Source organism: Haemorhous mexicanus, chromosome 2 (genome assembly GCF_027477595.1).
Source record: "Haemorhous mexicanus isolate bHaeMex1 chromosome 2, bHaeMex1.pri, whole genome shotgun sequence".
NCBI lineage: Eukaryota > Metazoa > Chordata > Aves > Passeriformes > Fringillidae > Haemorhous > Haemorhous mexicanus.
Genome location: NC_082342.1, coordinates 119351565 through 119370805, shown reverse-complemented (window position 1 = coordinate 119370805; position 19241 = coordinate 119351565). Strand labels below are relative to the sequence as shown.

The 19241-nt window shown below is 41.4% G+C and overlaps 1 protein-coding gene across 3 annotated transcripts in view; it reads right to left on the bottom strand.

The window, feature by feature from the left end:
- The window catches only part of ERG (ETS transcription factor ERG), a 142576-nt gene that overhangs the window by 53811 nt on the left and 69524 nt on the right, over nt 1–19241 (bottom strand). The window contains exon 1 of one of the 3 annotated variants that reach the window (XM_059840125.1): nt 9824–9981. The exons of the other annotated variants lie outside the window; for them this stretch is intronic. Coding sequence (XP_059696108.1) covers nt 9824–9841 — 18 coding nt within the window. The 5' untranslated portion in view covers nt 9842–9981. Of the gene's footprint in view, nt 1–9823; nt 9982–19241 lie in introns of those variants that run through there. 3 annotated transcript variants of the gene reach the window in all.

Here is a 19241-nt window from a genome sequence, read left to right as displayed (position 1 = left end):
GAACTCTCAACTTGATCAGCATCTTGAAAAACAAGATCCTCATTCAGGGCTCTAAGTAGAGATTTAACAACCTCTTAGGGACTCTCTTCTTTTAAAAATAATTCAACCTGGCCCATTAAAAAACTTTCTACTAAACTTGCCTCCTTTGGCATAAAGCAGCAGTGATTTAGTTGGCATTGTAAAGATTTACTATGCACTTTTCCTATCTTATTAGAACCAGTAATGGAATTCACTCTCTTGAATTGCTTTGGCTCTGAATGCATAGTGCTGAAGAGGATGACATCCAGAGGTTACATTCCTGTCTACCTTTCATTTCAGCTTTGTAACTGGAGCAAGTAAATTTCCCTAAACCCTGTGGCTTCTACATCATAGGAAAATGCATTTTTAATCTTGCTAGTATGAGAAACCCTAAGAATTCAGCAGTAACATTATTAAACTACTTGATGATCCAAAGGAAATTTAAAAAATAAAAATTAGGAAATTGTCAGAAACTTGCAGATAGATTTTTTTAAACAAAACTTGTTTTTTATATGATTTATTAGTTTTGTTGCAAGTTTATAAAACAAACTGAAAATAAATCATCCAGTGAATGCTATGCAGCCCAGGACCCTCCACAGAGCTGGATTTCTTGGCTGGGACAACCCAGCCTGACTCAAAGTTCACAGAAGTCAATGAAGAGACTCAGCACCATCGACAGGATGGAGCTGATCCCAAGCCAGGACAGGAAACTCGACGGAAACATCAGAGCCACCCTGTTTGTTGCCTTGAATATTTGTTTAGTGTTTCGGAATTTACTGACTAAAGCTGCGTGGCAGAAAGCTGGCAAGCCAGAGCCTTCTGCCAAGTTGTGTTATTTTGGTTGTATCAGATCTCCTGAAATAAACCCAAAAACTCCAGCGAGACTCTTGCGTTCGTGCCGCAGCCTCCTTGAACACAGTCCACCCAAAGGCTCAGGATGAGCCTGGACTGGCAGAGCTGCTGCAGCCTTGGCTAGAAAGGCAATACTGTGCTAAGAACATGATGTGCCTGGTTCTCCTCACACTTTACATCCATCTCATACCCCTGCAGCCCAGTGGAGCCATCTCTGAATGACTCCAGCTTGGAAAAAGAGGAAAATTCAACAGGTTTAATGGTTTAATTGATGGACCTCACTTAGGTTCATCAATTAATAGCCTCTATTTCCCAATGTTACATCTATGGAGAAAAATAAATGCCTCCAGGGAGTATCAGAAAAATATTGGTAAGACCTTGACACGCAGGAGTCCTGAGTCATCCTACAGACACCCTTTTTCTCTCCACTGACCATGACTAAAGCAAGGCTCCTAAGTTACATAGCTAAGTACAGACAGATTCTAATGAAGGTTGTACTCCCTTTCCTCCCCCTTTCATTTTAACCTGATTTAAAAAAACCCAAAAACCTTGGCTTAGAGCCCAAGACAGAACTCCCAAAGTTTGAGTTTTTTTGAGTGGTTTATTGCCTCTCATTTAAGCCCAAACTGAAGGCTTGTCCATCAAGCGACTGCACAGAAGCATCTTGGGCTCCACATCTCACCAGGGATGCTTTGCTGGCTAAAATTTTCACCAAAAATACACCCTTGGACCTAAAAAAAAAAGTCCAAAGGGATGAGGAGGGACACAAAAAAAGGAGCCTACGAGATTGTGTCCATGAGGAGGGTTAACACAAACACTCCTGATTGTTTCTGTTGTTTATGAATCACGACCTTCAGAAGAGCTCTGAAATGTGCTGTCTCCTAAAGATGTTCCCCGCCGATATGACACACGCTCTGCATTGTTTGGCTGCTCGCAGGCATTAATATCCCAGAGGTAACCCACCCTTCTCCTAACGGCTGCTGACAGGTCCAATGGCTGAGCAAAAATCAGTTGGAGGAAAGGGAAGTCTTGTCGGAAACGAGATTAATCTTGTAACGAGTGTTCAGCCCTGATAACCCATCTGTGCAGAGAACTGCTTTAACTGGAGAGCAATTAACCTTCACCTGACAAGCTCTGTCCAACCGTTCTAAACAACATTAAAGGCACAGGACCCCCCTCGTTTTCCCCCCTTTACGTAGACTAAACAATCGGATTCTGAATTCCATGAAAACAGCAGAGGTAACGATGCCTCGATGACAAATCGCGGGGAAATATTTTAAAAGGTAATGCCTGCATGGAAATAATGTGAAAAATGTCTCTGGCCACCACTTTAGTGAGTTGATCTGATTAGTAAAAAGCAACAGTTTTGAGCACTTCCAAGGGAATACCTGACGCATGAGGAAAGCTGTGAGTACGCCAAAGATTAACAATAATAAAAATTTATGTGAGCAGATAAGAGTTGACTAAACCACATCTGAGGAACATTGCTTTCAGGACAAAGTGTGCATTTCTCCAGCACCCCTGTGAGCCCAAAGCCAAGGGGCAGCTTCCTAAAGCTTCTTCACCCACAGCCTTGGGAAAGCCACTTGCCATAATTAACCTCCAGCTTGCAGAACCCTCTGTAGTATCTGGGGTTTTGGGCCAGGTGCCCACAGGAGCAGCCCTCCTGTCCCACAGCCAAGAAATCTCCAAGGGACGTGTTCACCATGGTGTCTGGAATGGCCTGTGAATCCAGGCTCAGATTCCCAGTATCCATAAACCCAACCAGATTCTCAGATCGCAGGTCCAGAGCGCAACACGAATTTAGCAACCTGAGGAGATAACTGAATGTGGGAGTGCTCATCCCAGATGAAAAGGTGGGATAAAAATGAAGCCACAACAGCAAAGGACTTCTCAATTCTGCAGGGAAAGGCCAAAATACCCATCTCAATCACAGTGGCAGAAACCTGGAATGACTCCAGCAGAATCACTGGCAAAGCAACACAGAAATTTTGGGCTGAACTCCTGAATAACTTGAGTGAAAGCATGGCACCAGTCAAGTCATACTGTTGACTTCATTTTGGCCAATTTCACTCCAGGTTTCATAAATCCTCATTCATCCTGCCGTTCATGTGCCTGAAACAAATTACCCTGAAGTTATGATTAGCAATGGAGGTTTTCTGTCTTTATTTCCTTTTCCTTTGCTCTTTTCTCTTTTCCTTAGCAGAGGTTCAAACACACAGGTTAGTCGTGGTCTTACTTCACAGCACTGTGAGGCAAAATTTCTGTTTCAATCATTTTGGTTGAATATGCAGAGCACTGTGGATTGCAAAAAAAAATTATCTCCAAGATCTCCAGAACATGCTCTGAACTATTTGTTGGAGAGGTCCACCTCAAGTGTTACTGAAATGTGTGTTTTACTTGGAGATGTGCAGAAATGAGCAAAGGATTCAGGCAACAAGGAGTGTGAGGGAGGATTGTTTTTCAGCTGACAGAATGACAGTGGATTTTGAAGCATCCTGATTCCCAATTATTATAAAATTCAGGGGCACTTTTCCTACCCCTACAGAGAAAAATGCTGATCTTTCATAGTCCAGGATAACAGCATTGGTTTGAAATTTATTACAGCAACAAATGCATCGTACTGGGGCTTGAGTGTTTAAAAAGCATCAGGTAGAGCATTACCTTTATATGAAACAAGAAGGACTCAGATCTTTTCAGTGAATTAGATATTAACAGATAGGAAGTTCCTATTGAAAGCATTTCCTGTATTGGTAGTCCCTGATTTTGGCAGCTTATCTGGGTAGGAAATGAATGCAGGAAGTATCTGTCTACAGAGCCTTTATCATCAAGGTAATTGCTGTGGCAGCATTTTGCTGTTTATCACGGTAATAAACAGAGAGTCTAAAAAAAGATGTTTTTCAGCTCTGAAGAATGAGGTTTAAGAAAACCTCCTGCAGTTATGCAAAACCTTCCAGGTAGAATTAACGTGCTGCTCCTTGCTGCAATGGGGGATTTGTCAAACAAAGCGTTTCCAGTCTCCTGGGGGGTTTTTCTCCACTTGTGGCACCGTGTCTTGGTCTGCCACTCTGTCACCCCTGTCAAATCAGGCAGGTAGCTTTAAAGAGTCCTGCCACTTCCCGAAAACTGGGATACACCCCTTCCTGCAGGTATTTGCATAAAGCCAGTCCCTGTCATCTGTTGGCAGCGCACACCTTTGACTAAGCAAGTCAGCTCCTCTCTCAGGGTGACAAGGTCACGCCAGCCTGGTGACACCACTTCCCACCCACGGCTGGAGAGCCACACCGCAAACAAACAGCGCTGCAAGGGGAACACATCACATCCTAGGCATTCCTTCCACTCACTACTCCCAAAACACCATTTCCCTTGTCCACTCTGAGGCCCTCAGCCCAGCCCTTACAAAACAATTCACTATTACTCATCATTCTTTTTCAACTTTTAATGTTCGATGACATTCTTGTGACGAATAATTGTCAATTCATTCATTTTAGTTTGAAAGTTTGATGATGATAATTACCAGAACAGGTAATTGCTGGTTCATACACAGCAGGTATTAAAAACCATGGTGAACTTTATTTATTAACCACTAACATCCCTTTCCTGAAAGAAATGTCCAGTCTTTCTCTGTGCATAGTAAAAATTGGTAACTTGGTGCCTACAGATGCATTTCAAAGAGAAAGGTAATGTTTGCAAGCCAAATCTCACCAGATTTCCTAAAATCTCTCTGTTCATAGTTATAAATCATTTACAGGATTATACAGTCCTTCGAAGGGAGCAGGAAAAAATTGAGGGACACAGCATTCTCCAGCCTCAGGCAGGCTTGGTTACAAAATTCAAAACAACCCCTCCAACCACAAAGACACATCCATTCCTTAAGCAAAGGACTTTTTCACATGATGCCTTTTTCACATAAGTGCTTCAAAGTTTTCCTATTTTTGTTGATATTTTCAGTGCACAAACTTTCTTCTGTAATACACAAATATATATCTCATATATATATATATATGTGTGTGTGTGTTTATGTGTATATATATATGTATGTATGTCAAGGACAGCAGGGTGGCTCTATAAGTACCTATCCAAAGAAATTAATTTTTCAAAGATAGGTATGATAAAAATCACATTGTAGTCAATGAATTAGTTACCCTGACAAAGTTTGGCACTATGGTATTTTCTACTGTATCACCCTTATTTTGTTAAAATTTATAATACAAGTGATACAAAACAAATTTTTCTTTTTTTCTTTTTTTTTTTTCCAATTTTCCAAATAATTCTCTTGGCTTGATTTAGAAACTTGCATTACAAAGGCTACTTCTTCCTGAGTAAACAGCACTATATATTTTAATTGAATTATAAAGCTTCGCTTGGAAAATAAATATCTGTTTTTTGGCATTCAGATTTTGCAAAACTGCTTCTGTGTTTATCTTCCAGCAAGTCATTCTCCAAGAGCACTTGTTTCTTTGAACATTATTTCTGAAAGGCCTTTTGTAACACGGGGAACTTGCTGAAAAACATTTTTTTAAGGGATAATGTAGTTCTTGTTCAGGAAAAACAAACAAACCAACAAGCTCAGACAGTCAAACATATGCATTTTCCAGCTGTTGTTCCTTGCCTGGGGACTTAATTCTAGAAAGCAAAATCCTTACATTTCACTTGGTTTTGGCATATGAAGAAACAAACAAAATTGAGTTAAATGACTGCTGATTAAAAGCAAAAGAAAACAACACAAAAATCCCCCCAGAATAACTTCTGTTCATTTCTGCCTTGTAATTGCACATTGGTGTTTGAGTCAGAAATAGTGCTTTACCTGGAAATGATTATAGCTCTGATTCTGCTGCCTTTATTGGGATAAAACCTTCATGAAATTGGTGGAAGTTTGGATTGAGGAGTGGAGGATCAGGGTAAGTGCTTTAAGGCTCTTTTGTTGCCTCTGGTTCACCAGAGCACTCAGGTGTGTGCTCAGCAAAATTTAAATGTTTAAATGTTCAACATCACCAAAGCCAGTGGAAGGATTTACAGGCTTTGATACAGTTAACAAAATTAAATATGTTAAATAAGTTAAACAAGTTAAATATGCCATTGGATCAGCTCCTAACTGAGATGAGGGAGGAAAAAAAATAGATAATAATCTTTATAATTGTTGTAATGCAAGGAACAAAATTACAAATTACTGTGTCAGCTCTGCTGGGCTCAGTGCAGATGCAATCCTTTAAACAAAGCCTTAAACATTTCCATATGCCAAGAACAGATTTATTTCTTAACTGTCTCCAGCCTTCAGAAGCATTTGAGTGACTACTTGGAGTTTCTAAAAGAAAGTGAGAGAAAACTAATGGCATAGAGACAAGCACAGAATAAGATTCCTCAAAAAAAAAAAAAATTAATCTTGCCTCCTATATTCTGCTTTAATCAGTGCATCCACACCCTCAAGCCTCAGAAACCACAAAGATTCTCCTGTCCTTTATCAAACACACAGACTTTTTCTCCCTGAAATCACAGATTCCATATGAACATCACTGCAGCAAATAATAATGAAGAGTGGAAGTGAACATATTTAGGTGTAAGTTAAAGAAATATTCACAAGTATAACCAACAGATTATTACAAAGTCAACTTACTGAAGATTTTTTCTAAGAATAAGCACAATGGCACTGGCAGCAGAAGAGAGAAACAGGGCAAGGCTTGAACATGGCAAGGAATTAGAATTCTAGTTGACTTTTCTATTTAATGGGAAAAACCACCAAAATGACCTCCAGGATAACTATTTTTACTGCACCCCAAGGTAACTCTTAAATAATTTTTGCTCCATTCTATTAATAAAAGGCAAAACACAAACAAAAGACTGATGCCCAATTCAGATATGATCTAAAATTGTATTTACAGTAATTAGTGTGACTAATAAATATAAATAATTGCCTTTATTTGATAATGTTCAGCTTCAGTGCTATGCACTGTTGTGCCACGGCAGAGCTGTCTGACACCACCTGAGCCAGAGGGAAACCTGTCAGCACTGAAATCTTCACTCTAAGGAGACTTTTTCCACTTGGAAAACCACATTTCATCCTTGAAAATGCCAGAAAAACATAACAGAGAGCTCAGCTGAGTGTGCTCCAGGTATTGGGATATAAAATACCAACCCAAAATCCTGGCTGGACAGGCACCTTCTTACACCACCTTCCTCTCCACAGCTTCTTGCACTGATCTCTCCCCATCCAAGGGAAAGACCCCTAGCCTGGGCAAGGATGGTCCAGTGGGGAAGTCAGGATTAATATTATTTATCCTTGTCAGAGCTTGGGGAAAAGCTGCTGCTTCATCCTCCTCCTCCTCCTCTTCAGGACAAACCTCCCACCACAGTGCTTTCCCCTTCCAAGGGAAAAAGGAACAGGGGGCAGCAGGAGGAGGGCATGGGGTGAGGAGAGAGTGATCCCCTGGGAAAACCACACTCAGGATGTCAAACCCAGCACCCAAAAACTCCCAGCCCCCAAAACCTCCCAGCCCCCAAAACCTCACAGCCCCCAAAATCTCACAGCCCCCGAAATCTCCCAGCAGGGTTTGCCTGCCCGGAGTCCAGTGAGCCCAGTGAAACCAGCAGGGTTCCTGCTGAGCCCCAGCATCCCACGGCTCTGTCTGCAGGGTGGTGAGAGGGAAAGGATGAATCAGACACCCTGACTGGAAGGTCACCTTTGCAGGTTCCGAGAAGTCTCTGCCCTGCTGTGAACAAATACAGAACTATTCACATCCTAATTCTGAAATTTAGTGGCTCCACAGCTTCCCCAAAGAAGTCAGAGAATTCCCAGATGAGGCTCTCCACCTTCCTCAAGCACACTGGGAGAGCTGGGCTACCTGCTGCCAGCAGACAACACAAGCCATTATATTCAATATTTATAGAATTAAATATATATATGTGTGCAGCAGTTTAGCAAAAGCTAAACAAACACCTGCCTGGCCTTCAAAGGGAATGTCTTTATTTCAGAAACCCTTCAGTTAAAAGGTTTCTTTATCCACTCCCCATAGAAGAGGAATTGAAAATCTTTGGACCATCTCAGCCTCATGTCAGAGCACATTTCCTACACCTCAAATACAAAGCACCTGTCATTTCTTTCCAGTCATTTCACATTTTGCACTCGCATAAATAAAATTTTAATTCTTGCTACAGCATGTAAGGCCTTCCCAGCAGCCTGGACAGCAAAATCCTCAACATTTTGGGTTGCCTGAGACCTCCTGCAAGATTCACACTCCAGACGAGGAGAGAGAATTGTACATTTTTCCATTTTGCTGAGTACATTGCATTACCAGGCTGTATAAAACAGTTCTCTAAGTGTAAGGTGGAGGTTAAATAATAACAATTAGGTATCATTGAATCTTCTAGCCTATTAGAATTCAGTCAATATGAAACATAAAGGAAATAAATAATAGGAGTTACCTAAAATGCAAACGGCATCCGATCTCATTGGAGCCATTATTTTTGAAAATAAATTTTGCATCAATATTCTCATTAACAGAAGCAAACCCATCATTAAAACCTCAATTCACAGCCCTTCTTTCAGCCAAAACTTGACTCCCTGAAATTCAGGATTTTCATTAAGTGCCTGCCATGTCCTGCATGCTCTGAAATGCACGGCAAAACCAAAGGGAATTCAGTTTCAGGAGCTGCTTAGCATTTAGCAGATGCTGGCCAGCAGTGCAGAGCAGAGTCAGATCTATGTCTCTATTGATAGCCCCATGAAAACATCAGTGATTACAAAAACAAAAGGTTCATTCGACTTTTTAATCACACTGCCCTCGGGCACTACTGTCAGCTTCCCAAAACCGTAACAAAAAGCATCAAATGATCTCTGAAATGTAAACACTGGAGCAGAATTTACTGAAAAATCCAAGTGCAGCCCTACTTATCCAACAGCCAGGCTATTCCATACCCCTCATTAAATCTCTGACATAATTAGAAAAGTACAGAAACAGACAATGCCACGAAGAAAACAAATACCTCCGTCCTGAATCCGACAATACCTTGATCACAAACCTGATAAAACAACACAGCAGAGTCCTCCCTGTCCGTGCTCTTTATGTAAAATTAGTTACAATTTTTAGTTACTAATTTAAAATTAGTTTCACTATCACAAATCGCTTAATTACCATTACATTCTGCAATTAATTACCGTTACATTCTGCAATTAATAACAGCAATTGCTCTATTGGCAACTGCTGTCCCGAGAAACAAAAACTAGAGAGACAGAGAGATTTATTCAACTTTCTAAGTGACACAGCCCAAAAAAACTCAGCAAAGCCATTCTTATAAAAAAAACCCCAAAGCCAACAAACCAAGCACCGAGATCAAATTATGCACCAAGAGGAGATTTTTATTGTCCAAAAAATTAAAACAATAAAAAAGAACACGCCCGTGAGATCTTCCTACCACCATTAAAATAACATTCAGAAAGGTCCCGAGTTTAAAGTTAAGAGTTTCTAGAAAAGCACGTAATTAACACCTGCATGAGAGAGAGAAAAGAGCTGGTGCCTCTCCTTCCCATTTGTGTCCCCATCCGCAAGAGAAACATTTCAAAGTATCCAAAAGTTTAGCGCCCTTAGGAGCCCGGTTTTTCCTTCCAGTGCACACCCTCTCCCCTCATGGCAGTCCACAAACACATCCAAGTTGTCCGAGGGATACCTACAAGAAATTTCAGAAGCTCTCACAAAAGGGCTTCGTCTATGCAATCCACACCACTGAACAGTGAATTTAAAAAACCCAATTTTTTTTCCGAGTTTGAAGTTTTTAAGCCTTGCGGATGGTTGGAGTAGGAAAAAGGAAATTTACTAGGCAGTACAAAGGAAATCTTGTTGTCCTCTATTGTGGCAGTGGGGGTGTTGCCCAATTCTAACTTATCTAGGTTGATAAAGGAAACCAAAGAACACGCCAGTGAGCAAAAAATTCCAACCAAAAAAAGGTACCCCCTCCTTACCTTAATAGTGCTTGCCATAATGTGATCAAGCTTATTGATCGCTAATAATTGCTAATAATAATTATTGCTTCGCTCTGACCAGAAAGAAGTTTTGATGAGGTTGTTTAGAGCGGATGAGATTGTGCTAACTCTGGGAAATGAAGTCAGCCAATGGCAGGAAGAGGTTTCTATTGGTCCTGGCCACCGCAGCTCGAAGAAACAGGATATTTGGGAGTGAAGAGATAAGAGTCCTAAAACAATGTTGTTTTTCTTGATGATATGTGACTTGAATTTTTTTAAAAAAATTTTTTGTTGTTTTTTTTTTGTTGTTGTTGTTTTTTTTAAACAAAAAAGTCAATTGCCCGTGGCTGCCTGGGCAGGTGTGATGTGATGTGCAGTAAGTGTGACAGGCCACTTCGAGGCAGGATGCAGATGTCAGATGAAATGGGCCAAATTCAGCAGTGGTTTGGTGCAGGCTGGTCACTGGGGAATTGCTGATCCAGGGCCAAAGCCAGGCTGGGTATAAATGGGTGTAACTCCAAATATGTTAATGAGGTCTGGCCCTGCTTACACCACGTCTATATTTGTCCATGAACCTCATTCCTGCATTCCTGAGCTATTGACACTTTCCAGCCTATCTGATTGAGCACATTTTTTTCCTTAGAGAACAAGCAGATAGGTTGGGGACAATCATTTCTTTTTGATGTCTCTTTCTTACTGGGGAGAGGAAGTCACAAAATGACATAAAACTTCAAAAGCAGATGCCTGAATGCCATAAACAGTCTTAAATCTTCCACGTTCTTCCCTTAATTCACAGCTCTATCCATGAATGGAAATGAGATGGTTTCACTGGCAGGTCCCTTCCTGCTTGGAGTGTGATGGCCATTTTTTATTCAGTGTTATATTTTTATTTGTCCTTTCAGAGCACTTGGCAGTCATGGGGCACCCCAGAATTCCCAGCTGTGCAAACAAAACACTGTCCCTGTCCCAGGCCTTTGTATAAGAGACCTGAACTTTAAGAAAAAAAATATGCAAGAAAGGCAAAGTGCTTCCACAGTACCAGCCAGGGTATTCCAGTCAGGATCCAGTGCTGGCACAACCCTTTCACACTTAGGACCCTCACAGTTTTCTGTATTTTCATAAAAGATACAATTCCTGGTGTCAAGAGATTCTGAACTTTCAGCCTGAAGAGAAAAGCTTGAAAATACAACCCATAAAAATGGAAGGAAAAATTAGAACAAGTCAGAATTCATTTATTTAAAAAACAAAAAAAAATTAAAAAGCTGGTCCTGCTGCAACAGGTTTATAATTTCTCATTGCTCCCTATGACAACACCCAACCATGCACAGGTTGCCTGGAAGATAATTCCAGCTGTAGTAAGTTCCTGCCCTCTGACCAGGGACTCTGGTACAATAAAAAGAACAAGAAATAGTGAATGGCTCATTGCAGCATTATTTAGTGGAAGCAGATGACCTCACCCTCTCCCAATGCCGCCTTCTCCCAACCTTAGGAAAAAAAAAAAGGAAATGGGAGGTTTGTTCTGTAGCTGGTGATGACTGCTGGCATTCAACACACAGTTTTTCCACACAAAGACAAAAGAAAGTCCCAGTTCATTTCTCCCCTCCTATCCCGACCCAAGAAAGGCGAAATGCATTTTTCCAGAGGTGCACACAGAGTCCCTCACTGGTTTGTCCTGCAGGTGCTGCTCCATCTCCCCCAGAGCAGGACAGAGCAAAGGCTCATCCACCCTCCCCTGCTCGTGGGAATGGCCCTGCCAGATCCAGGAAATTCTCATTTCCAGGTGTCCCATGGGGGCCTCAGAGCTGGGAATCCCTGGATGCAGCAGTGACAAACAGAGGTGGGAAAGAGCTCCAAGATGGTCAAATCCCATCTTTGGGACTCAGGATCAACTCCCTGCACAAGATCAGCTCGGTTTTAGAGTTCACTTTAAGGAGCTCTGGATTCTTCCACTGTAAAGATTATTTTTTGTGGCTTCAGAGCAATCTGGAATCAGCACTGCTATACAATGTTTAATATTCTCCATTGGTTGGTTCATGTAGAAATGCAGTGTTGCATGTGCTGAATGTGCTCTTGCAGCCTGCATCCACCAAATTACAGTGCTCCTGCAGAGTAGGTAACCTTCCTATTTCCATTATGAACTGTATGAAAAGAAAGCAATTTATAGTAATTGTATTTCATGGGGATGTTGATTTCCTCCCTTTTCATCTCCAAACAATGAGCAAGACAGCCAAAAGATTAGAACCTTTCTCTTGAAATTTCAAAGCATTGTATAATGTTTCAGTTGGGTGACTTCCACTCCAGTTAAGCCCCTGATATTTTGGTTTTTCTTCCAATATATCGAGAGGTTGTAAGGATCAGTTCCAGCTCCCCAGTGGAGAGGATCTAACAAATTCATTCACAAGCAGTTTTTAGTAATGATTCTTCTCCATCCTACCTCCATATACACAAACCTCCTCTAGGTTTACACAAGGATTTTGGAAGCATAAGGAGCACTGCTGAGCTCTATTATTATTATATAAGTTTTACAGAGCCCACAGCCCAGTAAGGATTTTGCCATTTGAAGCTGGCACACATTCTGTGCCAAAGAATCCAGTGCAGTTTATTTGACTTTCAAACTAATACCCACAGGCAGATTTCTGAGTGCTTACGCTGAGGCCGATCCAATTGCAAGCAGAGCTTTGGTACTGTGAGGCAAGGAAAATATTGGGTTATCAAATCACCATCTTCCAGTTGCAAAAGAAAAAGAGTACAAACACTTCTGTAATTTTTCTCTTTTCTGATTTTTTTTTTTAAGGTTAAATAGAAAGAAAAATTGTTTTTGTTATGTTAGGCAACTCTGTGTTACTGTCTGAAACAACGGTCTGTGAGTTTGAAAAATGTGGTCAACAAACAGAATAAAAACAGGAAAAACAATCCACACAAGTCACCTAATGCTCCCCTCTAATTTCTCTCTGAAGCTTGTCAGCCCAATTTGTCCTGGCTCCTTTCAGCTGGAATATTCTCCTACCTTCAGCCTGCATCTGGGAACTATGGAGCAGCAAAACTCCCCAGCATGTGTTAACACTGAACATGTGCTGAAGTGTCTTGATCAAAGCAGGGCACTTGCACATGCTTTCGACTTACAGCTGTGCTTAAACTCTTTCCTGAACACCCTTAAAATGTGCTTGGTGTGCTTTCTACCTTTAGGACTCAAGAGTTCCCTCTTTAGAGAAGATCTTTCCAAACTGGAGATGAAGGATCCAACCTATGCTGATCTAAGTCTGCTTAAACCAACAGGGCCCTGGACAGACCTGAAGATTTGGTTTGATCATGCAAAAAAAATTTATCAGACTGAGTCCTAAATGAAAAAGATGAAGTTCCAAATAGAAAAGTTGTTTTGCATGTTGTATCCTTTCTAGGATGTACTAGAAATATGCTCAGAATGTGTGTACTCACCTGAACACCTCAAATGCATTTTACATGGGTTCAGCTGAGAGTGACTTGTCACACGGGCATGGGGTGACAGGACAAGGGGGAATGGCTTCAAACTGAGAGCAGGTTTTGATGGGATATTGGGAATTAGGAATTGAGGTATTAGGAATTAGATATTGGGGATTAGGAATTGTTCCCTGGCAGGGTAGGCAGGAGCTGGGATGGAATTCCCAGATCAGCTGGGGCCGCCCCTGGATCCCTGGCAGTGCCCAAGGCCAGGTTGGACACTGGGGCTGGAGCAGCCTGGGGCAGTGGGAGGTGTCCCTGCCCACAGCAGGGGGTTGGAATTAGAAGATCTTTAAGATCCCTTCCAATCCAAACCATTCCAGGATTCTATGAAATATGAAGGAAATACATTGCAATATTCCCTGTGTAAATAGAACTGCAATCCTTCTTGCTGTGTGGGAGGTAAAGCAAGAACTCTGCTCTGGGCTGACCAAGAGATTAGAGACACACTCTGCAATGGTAATAAGGTGACCTTCATCCCTTGAACTGTACAAGAATCTCTGGGTCTATCGTTGGAAAACTGGAGATCCATTCTCCCTTCTGTTGTGCTTGGTATGAGTACATACAGTGTCTGCAGATGTGGGTATTAAAAGAAAAGACAGCAGAGAAAAGAAAGGAGTTTTGCTCTTCTCACCACTTCCAGATAAAAAGGAGACTCTCCTCTGGGCACAACCAGGCTACAAATCAAAAAACTGGAGCACAATAAAAGAATCTGCGCTGCAGTTTTTGGAAGCAGGTTTTAAGAAGTCCAAGAAAATTACTGCTGCTTCATGACACATGAAGACACATTTGTAAAGGTCTCAATCCTCTCAAAAGAATTCAGCCTTTTGCCAAAATGCAGCTCCCAACATCAGTTTGGCCATGCCCAGTTTGGTGTGTGAGGGTCAAGTACACTCTTACCAAGCCCTTCAGCTGGATTGTCTCCCTTTAATTCCCAGTTTTCCATGAGCTCTGATGAAAATATCAGTGAATCTGCTCACAGAGGGGTAAAATCTCCTCTCAACACAACAAAGGGTCTCATAATCAGGGTTTTAACAGTGAAACAAACAAGTGCCCAGGAAAGAAAGGAATTCCAGTATGGGGCTGCAGGACCAGCAGCTATGGGGTGATGGGCTCTGCTCCCCAGACCCCTGGTCCCCTGACCCTGGGAATGTTGTGCCCTTGGGGCTGCTGCAGGGATCTCTTCCTTCCATGCCTAAGTGGCTTTGATTCAGCACCAGGTCTGAGGGACCAGGACAAACTCCATCCTGGGAAAGATGGGATCCAGCTCTCTGGTGGTGCTCACAGGGGTCTCAGGATGAGGGAAGAGATGAGAGCCTTAAATCCATGTTTCAGAAGGCTGATTTATTATTTTATGAAATATATTATATTAAAAGAAAATGATATATTAACACTATACTAAAAGAATAGAAGAAAGGATTTCATCAGGAGGCTTGAAAGAAAAGGAAAGGAAGGATAATAAAATCTTGTGACTGACCAGAGAGTCTGAGACAGCTGGACTGGGATTGGCCATTAATTAAAAACAACCACATGAGACCAATCACAGATGCACCTGTTGCATTCCACAGCAGCAGATAATTATTGTTTACATTTCATTTCTGAGGCCTCTCAGCTTCTCAGGAGAGAAATCCTAGCAAAAGTATTTTTCAGAAAATATGTCTGTGACACAGCTCTGGGATGGGCTCACACCCAGTGACCCATGGCTGGAAATGTGGAGGTCAGCTCCAGGAGCCAGGCACTTGCATTCCCCAAAATCCAAACACCACATGGACACCAGCAGCCCATAAAGGCACGTAATTAAAATAATTATCACTACCTGATCACAGGGGTGACACAACTTGCATCCTCTCCTCCAGCACTGCTTCCAAGCTTTTGTGCCTCTCAATTCCCTCCCTGCCAGCACAGAGGAGGAGCAGGGAATGTCCCCATGCCTTTCCCTGATCCCTGCCCTGTGGGCAGCCCTGCGGTCACTAGATGGTGCTCCCTGCCCCTGGAAGGAACTTCCTCCACTCCAGGCAACGAACAGCTCTTTCCCAAGTCAGCACTGATGCCTTTCAGTAAAGAGAATAATTTAAAAAAGGATTTTTCCTACTGCCCTGGCACCCCCTATCACTCTGCACCCTGCACTCAGGGCTGGTTGTCCTTACTCCTTCCCACTTTTGCTTCCCTTCAGCTGCTCCAAACCATGTGGACCATCAACCCCTTCATGACTTTTCCCCCATCCCCACCTTCCTTCCTCTCACAATGAATTCACTCTCTGGCAGAACTGAAAACATGAGCCAGAACCTGATTTGGGGACACCTTTTTTATTTAACATTACTTCATGAAATAACAGCAGTCAAGAACGGGTTGTTTTCCCATGGAAAAAACTTTACAGAAAAGAAACCCTGGAAGTTTTCAGAGTGAAAATCAAAGTACTTCATTTACCAACTCTATCTGGGACCCAAGCTACCTAAGATTTTACAAAATATTTTTGGTGGCTGCAGCACTGTTTGCCCACCTTTTCTGGAGACCAGCTTTAGTGGCTACATGAAACAAACAAATACCACAGAGCTGGGAAATAATAAATAATTATTAAATAACATTTTTAATAATAATAAAAATAATTTTAATAATAAGTAAGTAATTAATAAATGAGAAATATTTTGTCAATAAATAATAAAAAATAAACAGAAGCTCTGTTTAGATGACACTGGAATTATTTTCAACAGCCAATTAATGTCCTTCATAACAGGGAAGTGCTGACACTCACTGCAGATAGAGAATTGAATTCTCCTCTGCTGAAGTGGGATTCACTTCATCAGACTTGAAGGATTTTAAGTGCAGGTGTCAGAACTACCCTTGTTCTCCAAGATTTCTGCAATTCCCAACACAACCACCTTCATAATTTTGTTCAAGCTCACCTACAACTGCTCCTTGAAAAAGATGAGATGAATTGCACCTTTAAAGTATTTCTCTTGTCTTTTCTTCCCTACAAAGGGAACATCTGCTATTCCCAGCTTTTGGATAACTCTGCTTATATGAGATGAATCTCACCTAAACTTTCCTTCCTTTCTTCCTTAATTTTCCATCTCTGAAGTATCAGGTTGTACCACCAAATGCCAAAGGGGTGCTGTGTGGATTGATTAATTAATTGATTAATTAAAGTGTACTGAAATGTTCAGCTCAAAGTTGCCACTGATATGAAAACCTTTCCATTTGATGTAAACCCTTATGAAATATGAAATCTATTTGAAAACCTTTACATTTGATGCTAATTTAAAGCTGGTTAAGTGACAATGATAATGCAGGACACACAAAAAAAACCCCTAAACAAGACAAAACACCAAACCAAAATACTTTTTAAAAAAGCAACTTCTCTGCATGGAAAAAATAAGCAACCTCTAGGGCAAAGGCCAACATTTTTCCTCACTTTCTTCCAAATGCTTTAGGTAATTTTAACTGAACTACACAATGGTTTGAAGTGGTTATTTGTCAGTGTCCTTCAGAGTCCTCCCATCCTTGGATTGATGGCCACTTCACACAGCAAATATGTCTGGAATATTGGATTTCTACCCCGTATTAGGGAGGCCAGTCCAAGATTTTCATCAAGAATGGAACCTATTAAAGTGTCTCTCACACTCTGCTGTTTGGGACTCTCTTGATATTGTACTTCTTTGTTAGTGGCTGTGAACAAGAAACAGATGTGGAATATCTGTGTTTGAAACTCAGTGACCCCGACAGACCAGGGCTAATCCAGATCATTCTTAAAAACTGAAATCTGCCACTCTTGGAGCACCTTGAGGTCCATGCCCACACTCAGGGATAAGCCCACCCCCACTCCAGCAGGCACAAACAGGAACCCTCAGGACTGTGAAATACTAATGATGAATTCAGGTGTAGTTTAAATATTTGAAAAACAGAAAAAAAAAAAAAGGATTTCCCATAAATCTTTTTCTTCAGTGTCAATCAGCCTTTTTCCACTTAGACAGCTGCTCTCTAAGAAAGGGAAATTCTCTGTTTTGCCATAAGATTCAATAAACTCATTAGAAATTAAGCATTTGGGAAGTGTGATGTTACATCTTCTAGGAATATTCCCAAGACCAGGCTGTGTGATCCAAGAAGGATAAAATTCACACATTTCTGTAACTATCTGATATTTCTGTCTCTTGCTAAGACCCACTAATACCTGTGAGGTAAAAAAAAGTTAAAAATTCACTTTTAACTAACACTGCTTAGCTACATAGTTTTATAGCAGTTACAAAATTAAATTAAAAATACTGATCACATTGGATCTGTAAGGCCTGGTGTCAAATACCAACTATTCCAAACACACAAGAAATTCCACTTTAAGTCCTACCTGATCTGATTTCTGTGTTCTCAAACCTCAATACATCTAGAGAAAGACATTTCCAACAGAATATAAGGAAATGAGATTATTATCTTTAAAGTACTACAGTGAAATCAAAGGACTTGGCAACGATAAACCAAAATATTTTCTCCTGGGGACTATTCATTTACTTTAATGGATAAAAATTGTGGGCATTTAGAAAAAGAACACTGAATATAGTTAATTGCCAAGTTAAATCTAACTCAGAGCTTTTACAGACCTGGGATTTGTCATGATCATCACAACCTTTTCACCCATATCTAAAGCACTTTGTAAGTCACACAGTGCTTTAAGAAATAAATATAGAAAAATAATATAGTATCAAGAAATAAATACATATAAATGAAAATAAAGACAATGTCCTGCTTCCACCAACATGAATGGCAAACCTTCTTTTGCTCCAATGGGAGTAAAGTTTCAACCCACTGGGAATTCAACCAAGTGACACAATATGACAGTTTTCTACAAACTGGAAATTCTGAGTTTCAGAGGGCTCCAAGTTAATCATGTTACAAGGCACAAAAAAATGCTGCCCAATTACAAAAAAATGAGCAGAACTGCAAACAGGGAGGGGAACCAATAATTAATAGGATTTAATGCACGATTTAAGGCTGGGCAAAGAATCCCTAGAGCCTTCTCCTACTGTGAGAGGCTTGCCAGACATGTGAAAAGCTTGCTACAACATGTGTGCTGAATTACCTTGGTAGCCTGTGACTTTCCCAACAACCACTCTCAATTAGCTGGGATCCAGTGGAAAAGGAATTAAATTCTGTATGCAGCATTATTCCATGGAATGGGGCACTTACTTTGACAGGATCTGTGTTTTGGGCCTGGCCCTAGGAAATGCCAAATTTTCATGGCAGTCACCTGCGTGCTGTGCCTGCATCTCTAGTTCCAACTGAAAGGTGGATTTTCAAATGATCCTGTTTGCATCTGACTTTGAACCACTTCTGAATTCTCAGATCTTCTCACACTGCAGGATGGTGACTGATCTACAGAAGAGACTGGTTAAAACATTTGGGTCTAAATTCCTACTGCAATTCCCCAAGAGGGGCAGTGGAAATCTGGACAGGATGTCCTTGAGAAAGGTCTGTCCCAGACTGTCCCTCCAGCAAGATTTGAGGACCTTGATGGAGGGGTGATCCTCTTTTCCCCCCATCAAATTGTAACCAGAATCCTACACAATTCCATTTTAACAACCAAGACACGAGGAAAAGCTGGGAGAATTTGGATTGCTCAGCCTGGAGAGGAGAAGCTTTGGGCTGAGCTCAGGGTGGCCTTGCAGGGACTGAAGGAGCTCCAGGAAAGCTGGAGAGAGACAATTCCCAGGGGATGGAGGGACAGCACCCAGGGAATGGTGGGGATAGATGGGATATTGGGAAGGAATTCTTGGCTGTGAGTTTGGTGAAGAACTGGCAGAGGTTTCCCAAAGCAGCTGGGGCTGTCCCTGGATCCCTGGCAGTGCCCAAGGCCAGGTTGGACACTGGGGCTGGAGCAGCCTGGCACAGTGGAAGGTGTCCCTGCCATGGCTACATGGTTTTATAGCAGTTACAAAATTAAATTAAAAATACT